Here is a 20,179-nt window from a genome sequence, read left to right as displayed (position 1 = left end):
TGAATAAATACCGCTGCCGAAAAAATATCGTATCGTAATATCGCCCAGCTCTAAGACACTCTTGTAGTCTTTTGCTTTGAAAGAGAAAAGGAAAAAAGTGCCTATATAGTGACGTCATGACCGGTCAAATAGTGTTTCAGATTCAAAGACCGGCGCCGGTCAAATAGCCACTGCCTAAAAAGAAACGTCACAGAGAAGCAAGTCTCAGCAGGGTTCCGCACGTGCTTAGGCGAATGTGGCGACCTTATTCACAATGATACCGTACTGATAGAAATAAAATTTCTGCAAAAAAGGGAGGATGTTAGACACATTTGTCTGAGGCAGTAATCGCTTGGCACAACGTTTCTATAACGCGAAAACCACAGAATAAGTGATTGTAGTTGCTTTTGTAATAAGGAAATTTGGATTGTTGCTTTCAATTGTGTTTATTACGTCATTACACGACTGTCATTAATGCACTGATTTATTTGCAAGCAATCTGCTCCAGTATACTTCAAGGTCGGTTAATTAAGCCATCAACCATTGCAGAGTTATTCTGTTGTAGAAAATCTTCTTCTACAAACACGACTGGTCGACTACACAGTACTGTAGTGTGATTTTGTGCAAAATCTACATGCAAAAAATACGGTATGTCTGGTTGGGATATTAAATGTCTGTTGAAAGGGCCAGTCCGGTAGGAAATACTTGACCGCCGAAAAAAAGTACAAGTTTTGAGGCCTGGGAAAAGATTGGGAGAAAAAATTAAAAAAAGCCGAAGTCGCTGATCGAAGTTTCCGCAAACAAACAAACTGAAAAGATCGAGAGAAAAAAATAGAACAAAGCCTAAGTCGCTGACTGCAGTTTTCGTTTTTCCGCAGTTTTCACAAACATTTTAAAATTTCCGGTAATGATCAGGACTAAGAGTTTGCCGAAGTTGCTGATCGCAGTTTCTGCAAACATTTTAAAATTTTCGGCAATGATCCTGAGAGTTTTTGTTTGTTTGCGGAAACTGCAATCAGCGACTTCAGCTTTGTGCTATTTTTTCTTTCGATCTTTTCAGAGGGAAAATTTTTAAATGTTTGCGGAGACTGTAATCAGTGACTTCGGCTTTTTTTAGTTTTTTTTCTTGATCTTTTCAGGGTACGAACTAGGTTGCATCCATTGTGCCCAATGCCCACAGACTACTGGTTATTTACATTTGACAAAGAACAGTATTTACCACAAGGCTTCTTTTTTCAAAAAAACAAGGCTATTGCTGATATTGGATAAATTGAGTTAACTTTTTAGCGTAATGAATGCTGATGTGAAATGCTGGTGCTGTAATGTCGGTTGCATTACAGAAGTTTACACTTAGAAATGACTAGTTGTTATCTTAAACTGTGATGGCATAAAAACATTTGTTGTTGAAGTGTCACATCAGCAGGCATGTGGATCCACATTATGCAAAGTTTTAAAGCAACTTTTCTCAAATTAAAAGTACCAATAACTAAGCAAAACTCCAGAAACTGCTAGCTCAAGACAACAAAAGTGGTTACAAATACCAAGGAGTGGACAGCAGAGAATCATTTGTTGAATCTTTCTCTGGACATTTCAATTTGGAGATTATTCAATTTTGATGCCTAGGAAATCTTAGTATGCATCTTGAAGACAGATTTTTCTTACAACATCCAGCAACTAACAGTGAGTAGCCAGTATTTCAATATAGCTGAAATATTTGATATAAAATTGTTCTTAAATAACTTAATATACCGTACCGTACTAATTATTTCCTGGAGTACCGGTACCAGTAGGTATTTAAGATCTTGAGCTGACCAATAAAACATTACGATATTTTTCTACAATTGTTTCAACTGAGGAGCAAAATGGTTGGAACGCCTGGTTAATCTAATCAAAAAATAAAGAGCCCATAATGTAGATACCAAACTCATGTTCAGCAAACAAACGTTTCGAAAACTATACTGTCTTCATCTTCAGTGTTATAAATGTATATGTATAATGAATGTATAAATATACATTTATAACACTGAAGATGAACACAGTATACTTTTCGAAACGTTTGTTTGCTGAACATGAGTTTGGTATCTACATTTTGTTTCAACTGAGTTGTTTTGAAACATCAATTAGTGAATCGTTTTACACATTATTTTTCAAAACTCCTTTTTTTTAGTTTTGTTCTGAGCTTGAAGCAAAATTGTTTAATTTTAAACTACAAAACCAAGACTGTGTTGATATTCCATTGCAATAACTTTTGTGTTCATGGAAGATTTGTTTGGTGGAGCAATCCTACATTTGGTGTCAAGTTAAGAAATTTATATTTGAGTTGTAGGTGCAAATAAATTGCTTGTACTAATAATAAACAGTTTCAGGTTTGGCGCCACCTTCGATTCATTCTCATGCAACTCACCACTCTCATTATGTGGCAGCCCCATTGACGCATGGAAGGCCTCATCATTGTGTGCCCCCGCAGCACAAATCATCACAAACGCCCCCTAAGCAGTCTCAGCAAAAACATCATCAGAATGGCAAAGCAGCAAATTCAGGGCCAGCCAGTTCCTCGAGTACAAATGAGGGCGACTACAAAGTTGTGATGCATGATGTAAGGGTTGCATGACAAATATTATCTCTGCCACAAGTGCAAAATATTAAAGTGGTTATGTAGGCAGTTAGTAGTAAACTCCAAAATTAGTGATGCTTGTCTAGGCCTTTAAGCTCCTGGTGGCCATGGCCACTGAGAAGTATTTAAATGGCCTCCGAAACTTTCGCTATCATAGGCCATGTTTGGTCGCCAGGGCATCGGCTTCCCCAAGCTGACATTTCTCTGCTCCGTTGGCATTCGTAAACTTTTTATGGACATGGCAAAGTCTTTCACATGCTTGCGAGTAATATTGCTGATAAAAGTTTTGCAAAAGGCTTAGCGTCAACCTGCAAAACTCGAAGGTTAACTGTATGATACACCTACTTGGGAGCAGTGCACTTAAGTACAACTGCAAATATGCTTCAGGGCCTTGTCTAATGTTTAAGTTGTTACCTGAATAAACACAAAAGCATTATCTTAATTATATAACAGATTTTTAAAAACACAAATTTTTAATGGATTTTATTTTTTTGGCTGCCTATTGCGAGAAGCGAGAATTTTCCGCCAGGAAGGAGCTTAGAGGGCAGAGGCCTGCTTGACCTGAACTCATTGTCTGCTCCAGGTTAAATACACAAAATTCCACAAGGCTTACGATGTTTGCTATTCAAGTCAAAGTTTGGCACCAGTGTCCAGTACGGTACCATAGAACTTTGTGTACATGTTGCCTGGTAACCTGCGATTTATTTCTCATAATGAACCCTCACTGGTTTTGTTTAAAATGACGAAATGTTTTAGACAAGCTCAATTTTATTCAGTTCAAAACTGTAACATTCTGTGCAGTCAAAAGTTTTTTAAACCGCCCAGTTCATCATCATAATCCATCGTCGGTTTGTTCCCCACTAGTGGGGGTGGCCGATTGTTTCCGCGCAGCAATTGTTTTTATCCCTTTTCTCCATTTCACCCTGTCCCTTGCATCTTCCTCCTTCAGTCCGACTTTTTTAAATTCATCCTTCACTTGTTGTTTCCACGTTCTTCTTGGACGACCGCGTTTCCTCTTCCCATCCACCTTTAGATCTAGTGCCTTTCTAAGAAAACTTCCTTCCTCCCTCCTTATCACATGTCCATACCATCTTACTCCATTTTCCCTTGCCAGTTGGTCTATGGTCTCTCTCATCTCTAGCATATCCAACAATTCTTCAGTCCTTTTTTCCCTTCTCGTTTTCACCCCACACATTGCTCTCACCATTGACCTTTCCGTTCTTCTCAGGATTGCCAGTTCACTCTCTCTCAATACCCATGTCTCGCTACCATATAGCATTGCAGGCCGCACACAGCTCCGATATACTTTTCCTTTCATCCTTAGTGAGAATTTTCTGCCATACAACATTTCCCCACATTCCCTGAACTTTGCCCAGCCCAATCTTGCCCTTGTTGTCACCGCTGCTTCACATCCACCACTTTCCATCTTTGATAGACCAGTTGGGTCTATCAAAGCATGACGCATACAAACTAAAGATTGTTTTACAGAAACTTCGTTCAGCCGGCTGTCAATATGAGATTCTTCAGTTTCTTGGCCGAGGGACTTTTGGGCAGGTTGTCAAATGCTGGAACCAAGTAACAGATGAAATTGTCGCCATCAAAATATTGAAAAACCATCCATCCTATGCCAGACAGGGACAGATTGAGGTTTGTGCCTTGTTGTGTGAAGATGTGCATTCAAGGGCAGGATGCACCAACACTAGACAATTCATACGTTGAACAAATCGACCAATTAAAATGGTTTATTTGTTGAATATTTATTTCCGTTTTGTACCAACCGTTGATCACAATCACCCGATTGCTTGCTGATCCTCAGACAAACTTTGCTCAAACCGATTCTCAATTAACTATCCAGATGGTTAGGTTAACCGACTGGCGACTGTTTGAAATGTCTGGAGTTGTGTCGAAACCAATGGTTCTCAAACTGGGGTCTACGGTCCTTTTGGGGTCCGCAAGACAATTTTCTGGGTCCGCAAAGCACCTTCCAAAAAAATTAACACGATTCCAAAGAAATAAATTTTGTGGAAAGTAAAAATTTTTAGGCAATTTCATTTCCAAACCAAAGTTAAAAGATATATTTTAGTAACCTGGCTTGGCATTTCTCCACACAGTTTTTTTAAGCCTGGCCTTTTGTTTCATTGTGATAGCGTTTGTTTCGTTTCTATCGCCTTTGTGACATCAAGGAGTGCGTAGTGATGACATAGCCTACTCCAACAACACGAAAATTATGAAATATACTTGACTAAAAGGAGTTAGGTGAAGCTAAACGTTTGGAAAGGCATTTAATTCAAATTAATAACTTTTTAACTTTACTAATCAAATTTTTAAGTTAAATTTGAGTACAAAAAGTAAAAATGGCTCAACCTCGAAAAAAATTAAGATTCAATGTTCAATTTGGTTTCACTGTGATACATTCTGGAGGAGAAGAAAAGCCGCAGTGCGTGCTAAGCTGTAAAGTTTTAGCAAGTTCTGCTCTAAAACCTAGCAAGCTAAAAAGACATTTGGTAACACATCATCCAGATTATCAAAACAAAGATGCAGATTTTTTTAAACGGCGAGCTAATAGTTTAGTTAGGTCAAGATTTGATAGCACTAGTGATCAATGGAAGGAAAATGCTGCAGGGTTAAGGGCCTCCTATGAAGTTGCAAGAAAAATAGCCTATCACTAAGAAGCCTCACACCATCGAAGAACAACTGATCTTCCCTTGTTGCCAAGGTATTGTATCAAACGTTTTGGGAGAGTCTGAAGCTCAAAAGCTGAAGCAAGTGTCTTTGTCAAACGACACTGTGAGTAGGAGAATATCTGAGCTATCGGAAAACACTTTGTCGCAGGTGGTGTTAAAGATACAGAAGTCAATGTCACATTGATGCCTAGCTCAAAACATGTTGGATGTAATGCATAATATCAAGATCATATTGAACCAAATTACCAAACGGAACCTAACATAAAACTGATAACACCCAAGCAGGTGCACCCATTTTATTGACGTGCGCATTTTTAATTACATGTAACAAATAAATTATTATTTATCGTTTTTGCGCTAATTTGCCTTATGTTTTTGGTTGACCGTGAGTTGTTGAAAAAATCGCAAGGGGACTGTTCAACTTGGTAGTTCGCTATGTCCAGCCCTTCATGCGTTAAATTTAACACTCGCATGCGGAAGTATTGATCTTAACTTTAAAATGCTTGCTTACGACCAGTGCCGGTGCTGGATTTATCATGAGACTGGAAAGGCTGATACCTAAGGCCTCATGATTTAGGGGCCTCAAAATTTAAGATCTATCATGTAGGGGTAGGCTGTGTGGTATCTTTAGATTTAACATTGTGATATTTTGTGATTGATTTTATGTCTGTAATACAGCAAAGCGAACTCTTGTTGTTCGCAAAGCGTACTACCGCAAACATTGTTATGTTTTGAAATTGATGAGTTTGGTTGAGATGATAAAAATTGCTTTAAACTTATTTTGGAATAATTGTTAATGGGCAAGACTTAGGGGCTAGTGGGCTGTCATTACTGCAAGATAACACTTCAGCCCAAAATCAACCCATTCCTGGATATTAGACTGTAACCTTTCATGTATGATACTTACTACAGAACTCGAGGGTCTGCTACTATTCGGCCCAATTCAGCTAGTCCGATTCGGCGAGTGCCCTTTTCGGCGAGTTCCCTATTCGGCGATTTTTTGAATTTTTTTGTTAAAATTATCGGGTACCTTAGCCTAATTATCATTCCCGCGTTTACATCGTTTTAACGTCGCTAAACGTTAAAATAACCCCCTAACCCTTAACCCCCTAATCCTTAACCTCCTAATCCTTAACCCCCTTACCCTTAACCCCCTAACTCCAACTCTAACCCCTAACCCTAAAACGGCAATGATAATTAGGCTACGGTACCCGATAATTTAAAAAAAAAATTGCCGAATAGGGAACTCGCCGAAAAGGGCTCTCGCCGAATGGGGCACTCGCCGAATCGGACTCGCCGAAACGGGCCATTCCGGAACTCGAAGGTGTAAACTGGTCTTCAGTCAGATTTTGACATAAAACGTTATATACACAGTACGGTATATTTAAATTTAAAGAGGCGCCATGCACTGACTTTGATGTGCAGTTTTTAAATCTACTGGAACACAGAAGCACAGTTTATTCAAATGCCAACAACGTATTTTTGCGAAAGTGTTTTTTTCGCGTGGAATCAAATCTCGAAAAAAATATTCCATCACACACATTGATGAGGGGAGCAAATGAAAGAGAGAGCATTCCTCGGTTTGAGCTTTTGATAATAACATATAACAACAATAAAGTCTTTACACATAAATCCCCCAATTTTGTTCTCGTATTTTATGTAGCTGAGTGTTACGGTATGGTCTCTGCAAGATTATTTTCATATCTCGATTTACCTCGTTTTATTTTATAAATAAATAATACATATGGTGCATGAGTTTTATCATAACATTTTTAAGGGTGCACCGTAACAAAAAAGATTGAGCACTGGCTAAGCTATAGTTAATAGTTATAGCTTAATTATCTTGATATTTTCTTACATAATACAGGCAATATATATAAAATTTGTAAGATCAATGTTTCCTTGAAGAGCATAACATTAAACAATAGCCTAACTTGCAATAATTTTGTTAGATTAACATCTTCTATTTCACAATAATCTTTCACGAAACGTTTACAATTAAATTGCAAACTTTGGTGATCTTCAAACAGTTAATTTCAACACTTGTGTGCATAATTTTCTATCATTAATTCGCTACTGGTAGTGGCATCAATTGTTTGAAATACTTGTTTCCATGGCTATTAGCCATTATGGTGGAAGTTGGCCTCAAAAGAGAAATAGCCTCGAGCCTCTTTTAATCTATATTCGGCCTTGCGTCTGACAGTCTGATTTGATGACTTTCTGTTATTTACATATTATCATGAATAGCTTTCGATGTTGAGTAGCCTTTCTGTTGTTGGTTGGCTTTGGTAACCCTGGGTAGTCAGTGATGTAGAATTGCAAAGTTCACAAGAGATATGAGCGTATATCAGCTTGTCTTTGATCCGCCATCTTGAATTGTTACTTTTCAGGTTGGAATTCTCAATCGACTTTCCACTGAGAACGCGGATGAATACAACTTTGTGCGTGCGTATGAATGTTTCCAACACAAGAACCACACTTGTCTCGTCTTTGAAATGTTGGAGCAAAATTTGTACGACTTTCTGAAACAGAACAAGTTTTATCCATTGATGCTGAAATGTATCCGACCAATCATGCAGCAGGTGAGCTCCATGTTCTCGACGTATGCGCTCGGCTGAGGTGGCTGTCATTGCCAACCACGGTTAACATTGAAAGTGGAAATGTGGCTGCAATTATAAAAATTGAGATAATTTTTCGAAATATTTTCTCATCACGAAACATTCCGTGGTTTCGTGATGTCATCGACTTTCAATGGTTCCTTGTGGTTGTTGATTGTCTGCACAACTCTTCGATATTGAACATCTGTGGTTGGTTTGTAGGCTCCACATGTTTGGTCGTGATGAATCGTCAGTGTAATGTTACATTAACATCAATTTTTGAAGCACATTAGTGCCGTGTAGAAAGTGGAAAGTACCGCTATACGTCATAGACCTTCTATCACGACTTCAGTTGTCGCGTCATCATCGCTTTGTTGTACAAGTAACTTTTAATCAAGGCTTAGTGGGTAGTGCCATCAGTGGTTAAGCTTTTTTTATCTTGAGTGCATCCGAGCGTTGTTGTTCACCGTAGCAACTGGCAGCTCGTCTACACTACACCCCACCATGTATCCCCCCACCATTCATCCCTCGGGTTTCCAGTTCCCACAGAGCCGTCCTTATGGCACTTGGATTAGTCGTCGACTCCATGTTACAATAATTGGTCTCGCTTTTCTGTTATGACAAACTGATTCCAGCTTCCGTAGCATGAGTGGCTGAGTGAGGTTAATTTCACAGGCTACAGCAAATCAGTCTTTACATTGTTAATGGCTAATCTGCTGTCAGGGTTGTTTATTGTCCCTGTTGAAGTTGAGATCCTCTCAATCGTCGGATGAGCCGCTTTCACATGTGTCGTCTGCTGCACGTTGATTTTATGTGAAAAGTTTCTGATTTGTTCGCTGGATGTGCTGAGCCTAACAGGTCTGGTAGTTGACTAGTCCCGAGCGACCTTATCATCGACTGGCAACGTCTGATCTCGGCTTCGTCTGCATCGCAAGCTCACTTGTTTATTGCGAAAGTGATTCACTGTTGATGACGTAGTGCCAGGTTGTTTACTGCCAACTGCGCGCCTATCACAGCGGCCTTTGTTATCGTGTAGATGTAGAAGTTTCGAGATTAAATTCACTGACGGTTTAATTTCTGCTTGCTTTACTCTCTTGTTGAATGTTGTCAGCTCCCGGTTTCGTTTGGCGAAAAATTCAACAATTTTTGATCGAAAGGTCCTTTCCACGCTTTGCAATTCGGATATTTTGCTTGTCATTAAAGTCGAATATCGATCGCTGTAGATTGTAGAATAAACAAGTGATGCAATAGACTATGGAGGTTCAAGACTTGTTTTGTTTTGAAACCTTCAACACAACAGAACTAGTCGAATGAAAGCGCTGGGTATGATAATCAGCTGTGACCAGATGGTAAAATAACGTTACTTGACGCAAGATCGCTGTGGAACTAAACAACTGCCAACGCGGCCGCGCACACAAAAATCCGTCTCTATTTGTCGCACCAGTCGTTGCGCTCCGGGCGATTTGTTACGTAAATAAACACAATCACTTCGTGGCCTGCCGACTGCTCGCTTGGATGGCTCGCTTTCGCTTCTGATTTCACTGTTTTCTTTCATAGTGACGTCACAGTGTCCGTTTCAGGAGGTGATTAATGGCGTCACCCAGTTGAAAAGAAATGTCATCAGGTTGACCGCTGTTAGGCGCTTGTTGTTTAGGGTTCTTGTTTCCATGGCGTAAATATCAACAGTATTTTGTCCACTTTTGTAGCTGCAGTTGAAAGGTTCTTCATGAACATCTTGACTTCAGCCAAGTTGTCATCAGTGCCAAAAATTAATTTGAATTGATAAGAAAACTTGAGCAATGCAAAGCAACTCCACAAAGTTGAAGAAAAACTCACAAACTGATCATATTGCGTGAAACTTGCTTCTGAACGCCGTCGCATATTTCAATAATATCTTTGAGGTGTTTGACGCCTGCACGCTCCAACTTGTTTGTCAATGAATGTTTTCTTTTAGAGATTTATGTTTTTAATGTCTTGTATGTTGTCTGCGTGTTCATTTGTTCAACTACAACCTAAAAAAGTTTAACTGAAGTTCAATCTTGTGGGATTTATTTTAGAACAGTTCCGTTGAACCCAAAATATCGCATCTTGTGCATTTTATTTCAGTCTGAGACAATTACTGCACAATGAAGCCAAGTAAAGTCACTGCTTTGTTAAGAGCCACGGCATGCGCAATCGAGGCCCCGTTTGTTGTACATAGTTGATGTACCGTACATAATTAGAAAAGTATTTCTGTACAGCCTTCACTATATGATAAATATGTCTTTGTAATTCTTCCATCGAAGAATCAATGTACTTTGTTGCTGGTTTTTTTTTTAGGGTCATTGACCGATTTTTTAGCAAAATGTCCGAAAAAAATATAGTCAATTCGGTCAAAATATCCGAAAAAATATATAGTCAATTCGGTCAAAATATCCCAAAAAAGCAACGTTTCTCAGCGAAACTTAATGTTGTAGCTAGTCAGAAAGTGCAAATTTTGATTTGTATTCAGCTACTTAAAAGGAAATATTTTTATAAGAAAAAAATGACCGAAATAAATAAAAAATGACCGAATTTTTTCAAGTCATTTCGGACAAATGACCGAAAAGTCTCAGCAAAAAAAAAAACAGCTTCAGAGCTAGTGAGTTCACTGTGAGTCTTCAAGCTGAATTGCTTGGGAAGTTTGGCCAAATGAAGAACAGTCCTTTGTACAGCACCAGCAAATGCACAATATTGCCGCGTTATCGACTGATCGTGTTAGCTTGTTAACATAACCGAAATTAACAGAGAGCCAACCAAGTTTACACCCAGAGCAAAATCCGTCATTTTTACATTGATTCAACGGGACGATTTGCTGTCTGGGAGAAGACTCGTCCACTTGTTTAAAGGTATGTTTCTTTTAGGTGTTGACAGCATTGCTGAAGCTGAGGCAGCTTGGCCTGATCCACGCCGACCTGAAGCCAGAGAATATAATGCTGGTGGATCCCGAGCGGCAACCCTATCGCGTCAAAGTCATCGACTTCGGCTCAGCCAGCCACGTCTCGAAGACTGTCCCATCCACGTACTTGCAGTCAAGATATTATCGGTCAGTGGCGCTGTTTTTGTTCACAAACTTAAGGGGACCATGGGGTGTGGGTGTTAAGATAAAATGTAACCCGTTAACTTTCTGGTAATTCACACCCGTTCGATGTTGTTGCCTTCATTTGCCATGTTTGATTTTCACTCACTCTGGATTGTTTATCTTGATTGCGCTCCTCGCTACTCGCGTCATAACCTGTTCACGTCGAACGATCGGCGGCAAACGATTCCTGGTTACGTCTACTTCCCAGCAACTGAAGCGTTGATTGCTGCATCTTCATTGCAGGGCTCCCGAGATTATTCTTGGACTCCCGTTCACCGAGAAGATTGACATGTGGTCGCTGGGATGCGTCGCTGCTGAACTGTTCCTGGGTTGGCCCCTCTACCCAGGGGCGTCCGAGTACGATCAGGTTCGATGTTGTGGACAACTTACATATCAAGTCCAACCTTACCTAAAAATAAAGAGCCCAATATGTAGATACTAAACTCTGTTGTACGTACCGTATATAGCACTGAAGATGAAGACAGTACAGTTTCCTAAACGTTTGCTGAACATGAGTTCAGTATCTACATTTTGGGCTGTTTATTTTTTATCAGATTGGTTAGATGTTCCAACCATTTTGCTCCTAACTTCCATTATAATATGCAAATTCTTTCAAAGGTTTTCTTACAAAACTAAAAACTATCACTGCCTGCCAATTGATTTGTGAGATGGTTTATATGCAGCCCTCGAAATTAGCTTCCATCTACGACGGCAAAAACATTGCCGTCGCCAAATCAACAAACCTTGGATTGCGGCGGCAATTGCCGTATGCTTTAATCAAACGAAATTTTATGCGCTTCTTCTTCATCGTGTGTCACACGGCGGTAGCCTAGAGCATCACGCACGCTATTTTATGCGCTGACAATGCTCTTGTGAACTGTAAAAAGTTTGCAACCTTATAAATACTGGCTTAATTGTTACGCAAAAGTTATTCTTTCATCGAATGCTTATTTTTGACCGGTGTCGTTGCGAATATAAAAAGTGGTACAAAATTGGATAAATGGTTCTTCGGCAGTAAAGGAAAGTAATGCTTCCGATCATATGGCATCGCGCGTTCATGAACGGGCAGTTTTGCGTCTTCAAGTATTTCAGTGACGACGCGACAACCTCATCCTCCGATGATTCCGATTCTGACTAGTTCTTTATCCAATTGACTAATAAAACTTGTCTGTTTTTAGTGAACCACCCAGCAAACTGTCCACTTGAAGCGATTGACTGTCTCTTATCTTTAGTCTCGTCCTGTTGCTCAACACAACAAACAGTGTACCAGCCTCATTTTTGTAATCAAATATCGATTTCGCTTTTAAAACATCTTCAGTTTAATATTGTCAAGAGCAAAATGATAATAAAACATTCAAAATAATAATATCTAAACTTTTAACCTTTGAAGAATTGTGTATTATTATTTTGCTCTTGGCAATATCAAACTGAAGATGCTTTAAAAGCGAAATCGATATTTGATTACAAAAATAAGGCTGGTACACTGTTTGTTGTGTTGAGCAACAGGACGAGACTAGTTCTTTATCCAACAGACGTTGTGTTGCTCGCAGTATCCTATTTGTGCCGAAATTATGTTAGTGTAGCCTACTGTATACGTAAATCGAGGCAATCTTCTCGCAGGGAGCTATTGATTTGTTATCGGTACCTGATTGAGCAATTAACGTTATTTCATGATAATTTGACGTCGCTAGATGACGAATTAATGTAAAACAAACGTAAATTTCTTATTGGGCATTGTTGTTACGCGATATAACTCTACTCGACGGGAAAATTAAATCGATTTGTGCTGACTCGAACGTTGCATCAACCCAAAATTAACTTACTTTTCCCCCCCAATGAGTTATAACGTGAATCACCGTAACAGCGTACGTATCGCGTTGATCGCTTTATCACTACTTTTGGTATTATTACATCACAACAAATCAAACCGTGCGGTCGTGATAGACTATTCGATTATTTTTTTCTCCTCTCGTTTTACATGTTTTGGTACAATTTTTTCGTAATAAACGTTCACAGCAATTGCCGAGGCAATTTCAACTTTTGCCGTTTGGCCTCGTCAACGTTTTTGCAAAGTAAAAATATGCTAATTTCGAAGACTGCGTGAGTGCTCACAGCAAGTAAAATAGTCCAAGGTGAGGTCTTGGTGCGATGTTTCTGCTGATTAAACTCCCGCTGCAAGTAAATCAAACAGGAAGAATTTTTGAACAATTTTTGTCCAAATTAAATGCTCATTTTGCGACGGCATTTTTATTGCCGTAGCAGAATGGCCATTATGACGTTTGCGGCGGCATTTACCACGGCAATTGCCGTGTGCCGCCGCCAAATTCGAGGACTGTATATGTGATCTCAGATACGGTACATCTCTCAAACGCAAGGATTACCCACAATGCAACAGTGCAATGACGGAACGAAAACGACAAAGTTTTTTGTTCGTCACACGGATGGGGGTTTCCCCATGTGGAGACTGAAAACTCAAGCCGAGTACGAGCAAGAAACGGGAATCAAGTCGAAGGAAGCGAGGAAATACATGTTCAACTGTCTGGAGGATATGACCCAGGTGAATACAATGCGCGTGGCGTGGTCATTGTGTTTGTGACTGGTAGCCTACTTTGCTTTGTAATGTCTGGAACATGTCACCAAGATGTCGCCACGATCATTGTTTCTAGGTCAACGTTCCTCAGTATGACGGAGGAGACATGGCGGTGGAGAAAGTGGACAGACGAGAGTTCCTTGATCTCCTCAAGAAGATGTTGACGTTGAACGCTGAGCGACGCATCAATCCCGGGGAAGCCCTCAACCATCCTTTCATCAGAATGACGCATCTCTTCGACTACGCACACACATCGCAGTGAGTGTTGCCATATGCCGCGTGTCGCTCGTTGGTCGCTGCCGGTATTTTTCCAAACCCTTAGTCAGAAATCACCTCGATATATTGATTCTTTGGTGTGCAATATTTATGGTTTGTTCCAGCGCTGGTAAAAAGATCGGTTTGCACAGTGGGTGGGGGAAATCACAAGCGGTGCCGACCATTGATGGAATGTTTCTTGTAGGGTGAAGACTTCTGTGCAGATGATGGAGGTCTGCAGGCGGGGCCACAATCTCTACAACCTCATTGGACATCAGAATCAAATGGTGACCGGTGCTCCACCAAGCGGCGCGCCTCTTCTCAACAGGTTGACACCCGGTGGCGCACCAGCCATGGGAGGAAGCCTCCACGTTCCTGTTGTCAAGCCGGTCAGTTGAACTTGTGCATGGTTTTGATTTCTAATACCTCCAGTGGTGAAAGTGTTCATGTGACTGTCGTTCCTTGCAGAGCTCGCAGACGAATGGTCGTTCCCGCGGTGGTGCTTACCAGCAGCCCTTCTTCATCTGCCCAGCGTATGCAAAACAAGCCACTCCCCCTAGGTAGGTCATGCACAGACATTTGGTATAATTGCGTCTTCTCATCACGTGTTTATTCTGTGACGTAGTACGACGCTAGCTGTGATGGATCCATGTTGATTTGTTTCGTTACAGAAGCCACCATTCGAGCTCTAGGTTAAGCCAGAACGTGTCGTCCTCCCACTCAGCTGTGGCCGCCCAGCTCTCTCTGCAGACTCCCGTGCTTCCCCAAGTGAGGATTGTGCGTTTGTCATCAGTGTCATCTGCGACTTTCACGAACTGTTGTTTTTACTTTGTGACGTCACACTGCACTAGATACGGTGACGTGTGTTACTAACAACTGTTATCGCAGAATGGCGGATCGATCTTGGTACCAGCCTGGCACCAACTTCCTGGAATCTCCGCGGGAATCCAACAACAGATCGAAGCCGCTGCCCAAGCCGACCTCTTATGGTGAGCTCGTGTACCTGTTGATTCTTAGCTTCTTGTGTATGAAGCGGTAGCAGTCACATTATACCATCCAGGCGCTGCAGCCATTGGACTGTGTTGCTATCAAGCGCTGTAAGTTTGGCATTTCCATTTTGAGATCCGTAAATGTGGCAGTGATAAATGATGTGTGGTCAGCATCCACTGGATGGTGGTGTATCTAGTCCCCGTCCATTGGGTGGCGATCTAACTGGACCCCAACCACTGGATGGCGATGTAGCGATCCCCATCAGTGGAAAGTGGTTTTCATACATTTCCTCTGCGCAGGCGACACCAGGGTGGAGCTCCATCAAACACGGACGCGGCCTACCTGCCATACTTCAACCAAATTGTCAAAAAGTGAGTCGTGCTCTTATTCGACATCTAGTGGCTGCATTGGGCTGTCTGCTATTTCAACCATGAACGAGCAGATATTTATAAAGTTCTTTGTTGATGATTTAAAACTGAAAAGTCTAGGTACAAAACGTCGTTTTGAATCCTTGATCCGGTCAAAGTGAAACTGGAATCATGAATCTCAATCCCCAAACGAATACAATGATGGAGAAATGATTCACAGTCTTTGAGAGGATTGGCCTAAAATTATCTAATTATTGAGACTTTTTGTTGGCGCTGTTTGCCATCGACTGTTGTATTATTTAGCCACTTATCATCAGACCTGCAACAAGTGCCAGGAGGGAAATAGCGACTACAAATTTATTCAATGGGTTGCGACCAAAACATTATTCAAGGGGTTTCAAGGATCATCAGTGCAATCTGACCCAGGAAACCCAGTCTACCCACACATCGGTTCGTGCTGCTTCGGCCATAGATTGGCTCGTAGCTTCTCTGGGCATGCCATCAGCTGCTTGGCGCGCACAAGTGTTCCAGCATAACACCAACATGCAGGCGTACAAGTTGCTTATAACATTACTCCATTGCGCAATGCACGGGCCCACCACATTAAAGCACACAAGTCAACAAGAAGCCAATTAGTTCGAGTCATGTGACTGCACAAACATATCAGTATCACATTAATCTTGACTTGAAATGTAATTTAAGAGTGACCTGTTTATAATCAGACTTTGTTAGTTTGGGGAAGACTCGTGTATCTACAATGCGGCATGCCATGATGGTGCGGGTTTCCACTTGTTGACTCCTCAGCTGTTAAACAAATAGAAAGTGTTTTATATTTCCTGACTAATATTCCTCCTGGACAGATCTACAAGCAATAGATTGATGGGCCCCGTGGAAGCCACATCCAGTAAGTCCCCACTCCATGTGATCTTCCATTTCACTCATTTGCATTTCTCGATTGTGGCCACTTTGGAGTGTTGTGTGCTCACTATGATGACGTGTGAAGCACATGATGACGTGTGCTCACTATGATGACGTGTGAAGCACATGATGACGTGTGCTCACTATGATGACGTGTGAAGCACATGATGACGTGTGCTCACTATGATGACGTGTGGAGCACATCGGTTGAAATCGTCACTTGTTTCATATTCTCGATGTCCTCAGAGAAACTTCGATTGTGTTCCTAACGAGTGGATGCTGTGTTCCAGGTCCTCATCCCCGTCCTCTCATCAGTCCGCCATCCTCATCAGTGACACTCCAGTCAGTGTGATCACCATCAGTAGCGACAGTGAGGAAGAAGGAATGGTTGTCGGATCATCATTGTGAGTCATCATCATCAATTGTGACGCTACAATGGAGTCTTCCTGCATCTCGCCTCGTTAGTTTCTGATTTTCTTTATCGTTTCTATCCCCAGACCAACCAATGACGCTGTGAGATGCGTAACGGTGCGGGACAGTCCAATGGAGCGTGACGACCAGCGCCCCAATAAAAGTCCCCATTGTGGCAAGATGGTCGCAACCGTCGCTCCATTCTCACACGAGGTCGCCACTGGGTGAGTTACCGCTGACCGACGCATCGTTTTAATTGTGACGTCATGAATAAACCGCAATTTCGTTCCAGGAAACCCGCCATGGACCACCCTTCTGCTTATACGCTTCCCCCCGGTGCGATGGCTAATGCGTTCGATCGCTACAACGACGGGCGTCAAAGAGCACCCAAGCGTGACGGTGATTTATCAGGTAACAATTTAACTGTTTGTAACGTTGCCCTTGGTGTGGTTCCCCTGTTTCATCTTGCGATCCCGTTTCAGTTTCCCCAAGCCGGCGCTACCCGTACAAGTATCTCCGCATCGGTCATCCCGCCATCCCAACCCCCAAGTTCGACCGCCCCCACAGCCTGCGGATGCACTCCTCATCATCTACCATGGCAACGGTTGCCACGGCAATGGATGGAGGGTTCGGAATCCAGGTTCAACCTCTCAACCTGAGCCAGGTACGGCTATGTCGTCATCAATGCGTCTTTATTAGTATTATGAGGTCATCGTGCTCCGTTGTGATGTAACTGTTTGTTGATTTCAGGGCGGCCACAGCGGGGAGGGGGAGGTCACGAATCGATACCGTGTCGGCCCCCCCGCATCATCATCCCATGGCAACCCTGGTTCCACGTACATGTCCGCTTACATGGCCCACCCGAGTCCTTCCACCAAGCCATTGATTGCAAACCCACCACCTCACATCGTTGGAACGGTGAGTGCCCGTCATTCAAACTCAACCGGTTATCAGCAAACTTGTTCAATAACATTCGCTTTCCTTCAACAGGCTCCTCCCCACATCCCGTCCGGACTGCTATCTCACGCAGGGAATCCCCAACTGCCGATAAACCCCCACGCATTGATTCCATCCCCCGCCGTCAATCCCGTGCAGTTGCATGCAGGGGGAGTCGGTCACTCTTCATCCATCGCATCTGCGATCCTTCATCAGTACGCCAACTACCCGACCAGTCCTTCCAGCGGTGAGTCCTCTATTCATTGTAGCTGACTGCAACCTTCATTCATCTGCAGCAATAAGTCCCCAACATGGCGACCAACATTCACAGGCCATGGCAACCTATGATCGTCAAATTTGACAGGAGGTTGCTATTCTGCTGAGCTTGATAGCAATCCGAATCGCCAGTATCAATAAGATAATCTGAGTACCCGTTAATAGTCAGTGTATATTTTGTGTGCTTTTGTCATCCAAATATTGGACTATATTTCGGCACATGTTGGAAATCAAAAGAGCATCTGGCAACGCTGGTAATAGGGAAGCATTTGTCTTATTTTAAGTGAAACTTGGAGTTTTGCTGTGATTTGAGATTCAATGACCAGGATCACACTTTTACAATTTGGATTCTCAAAACTTTCATTTTAAACAAATATAAAGTAAATTCAGCTTAAAGTTCAAATTCCATCCGCCTCCAGTCATTATTGCAGGTTTGCACCTTAGCAAGGCTGAGGCCGCTTCGCTATGGTTTCAGATTGCGCTTTTTCCACTGTTGAGGTTATTATTGTAGGATCTATGTAAGTGTAGAATCATAATCACTGGTTAGAACGTCGCTAGAACGTCTCTTGCGCAGCACCGACGCCACCTGCCACGTCGCATCCCATTGTTTGTTTCCTGTCCGATAGATTGAATCGCTCATTGTGACGAGGGCGGATGCAAAGAGCGCATTGCAGCATCTGGCAACATGATTTGGCCAATGGGATCATTGCAGCGGGACACGCCTCACAAATGTCGCACCTTCCAGTGACAAGCCATTGTGACGCAGTGGGCGGCAATCGATGCTAACATGAATCGAAACTATCTCCTGAACCCTGGATACGGTTTTATAGAAATATATAAAGAGTTCATTAATGAGATTGAGAATCGAGTGAATTCCAAACAAACACGTTCAGGGTTGCCATCTCCTGTGGTTTCTGTATATGCAACCGCGTGGACTGATCTGTCAAAGTTCAATAACTTTATTTAGGTCGATAGATGGCGCTGTTGGTTTACGCAACCACGTGAGCCGACTTATTGTGACATCATACATGTATGTTGCAGGTTTATACGTGCCGGCCTACCATCCCATCTCCCCCAGTCGGCCGCACGGCTACCACTATTTCTATCCTTCTTCTTGAACATCGACGCCTCCTTTGTTCCAACAATGAATGTCGCGATTTGTATTGTTAGGACGTCGCTTTCTTCGTATATATCACTGTTGCGTGAATGACGTAACAACACAATAGTTTGTTGATGGCGTCATCGCTGCCTTGCTCGATGTTGTAATTTCACGTTTGTTATTGTACTCGATGTCTCCCCCGCTTGAGGGGGTCATTGTTCTATCTTTTCTGCTTTATTTGCGTGTGCAGCTAGGTGGCGCCTTATTAATTACCTGCGGAGGATCCCATTGTTCCATTTGTTTCCTCCTCATGATCCTGCGCACTCATTCATCTTATTGTTGCCTCCCACCTGATGGTTCGCGAATGTTCCGCGTGGTTTGAGCCACGAGTGGTCGACTATTTCTAATGTTTATTCCGCTCATGTACTTGCTGGTGTTGCTTGTGTGTTTTAAGTGAAATTGACTTCACTTGCTTGTGAAATCATGTCATAACTCTGATGTCACAATGACGTCGATACCCTTTAAAGTTCATGTACATATCACGTGGTGCTGTGCTCGCTTTGCCATTATGACATCACTTTCAAATTTTATTATCACCGCCAGCGACGGCAGTGAGGTCTCCAGCGTCGTAAGAAAAACTTCAAAAATTTACATTTTTGACTTAAGTTCAGTGTTGCCCTTCACTTCCTCTTATGTTACCTCCGCCGGCAGTGTTGCCAGATAACAAAATAATCAAGCTATGTAAACGGTAGTACAGCCATGTTATTGTGCAATAGCTCAACACAAATGTTTGAAGCATTGGATCCATTAACCTTCATCCTTTCAAACCCGGTTTGGAGATGACTTCCCCTGGAATTGCAGCCATCGGTTGCACTTCGGTGAAGTCATCTTGTGTTGTAATTGTGCAAAGATATGTCCAACCCAACTCACTATGTGTTCGTGTAATTGCACCAGGATGGTCATTCCGTTGTCGGACAACGTGGCTGTCAACTCGACACCTTTTGCATGTGTGTGGCGTCATTGATCTGGGTCATTATTAGTATTCACTAACTGTAGTGACGTCACACACGTCTTGAAGAGGAAGCTCACATATCCCTTTCGTCATATCCGGCACAAAATGGCTCCGATTCCAATTTCGCGTTGGCGCGTGTGATCAACAAAGCACCGCGCATCTCTCAAGTTCCTATCATCGACCGCCATCTTGCGGCCTTGTTTCCTTGTCATCACATTGAACAGACGTAGATTTGCTTTTATGTCGTAGAAACAACGTTAGTTTCGGTTGTAGCTCGTAGTATGTTTGTAAACATCAAGTTTTCCAAATGCCAATTCTGTGTCTCAAAGCAGGACAGGTTTATTCAGGTG

At 42.1% G+C, this 20,179-nt stretch overlaps 1 protein-coding gene across 1 annotated transcript; it reads left to right on the top strand.

Annotated features, from left to right (window-relative positions):
* The first annotated feature begins 1,323 nt into the window (after positions 1 to 1,323).
* LOC145784162 (homeodomain-interacting protein kinase 2-like) lies at positions 1,324 to 20,143 on the top strand. The gene is made up of 20 exons (XM_082595927.1): positions 1,324 to 1,659; positions 2,340 to 2,575; positions 4,082 to 4,240; positions 7,668 to 7,859; positions 10,757 to 10,938; positions 11,218 to 11,341; positions 13,325 to 13,531; positions 13,641 to 13,822; positions 14,025 to 14,208; positions 14,288 to 14,379; positions 14,491 to 14,587; positions 14,708 to 14,808; positions 15,109 to 15,180; positions 16,386 to 16,499; positions 16,593 to 16,730; positions 16,799 to 16,917; positions 16,989 to 17,170; positions 17,257 to 17,424; positions 17,497 to 17,689; positions 18,760 to 20,143. Exons 1-20 carry the CDS (start codon positions 1,614 to 1,616, stop codon positions 18,834 to 18,836), a joined length of 2,865 nt encoding a protein of 954 aa, XP_082452053.1. The 5' UTR covers positions 1,324 to 1,613; the 3' UTR covers positions 18,837 to 20,143.
* Positions 20,144 to 20,179: the final 36 nt, after the last annotated feature.

Source organism: Aplidium turbinatum, chromosome 15 (genome assembly GCF_918807975.1).
Source record: "Aplidium turbinatum chromosome 15, kaAplTurb1.1, whole genome shotgun sequence".
NCBI classification, from domain to species: Eukaryota; Metazoa; Chordata; class Ascidiacea; order Aplousobranchia; family Polyclinidae; genus Aplidium; species Aplidium turbinatum.
The sequence above is the reverse complement of the archived record's forward strand: the minus strand, read 5'-3'. Positions and strand labels throughout refer to the sequence as shown.

What these genes read in the sequence shown, in the direction of transcription:
- LOC145784162 (XM_082595927.1), top strand. Translation starts at nt 1,614, where the DNA reads ATGCATCTTGAAGACAGATTTTTCTTACAACATCCAGCAACTAACA. An exon ending in GTCTGGAGGATATGACCCAG is followed by an intron (nt 13,532 to 13,640) that starts GTGAATACAATG and finishes CATTGTTTCTAG; the next exon opens with GTCAACGTTCCTCAGTATGA. An exon ending in TCACACGAGGTCGCCACTGG is followed by an intron (nt 16,731 to 16,798) that starts GTGAGTTACCGC and finishes ATTTCGTTCCAG; the next exon opens with GAAACCCGCCATGGACCACC.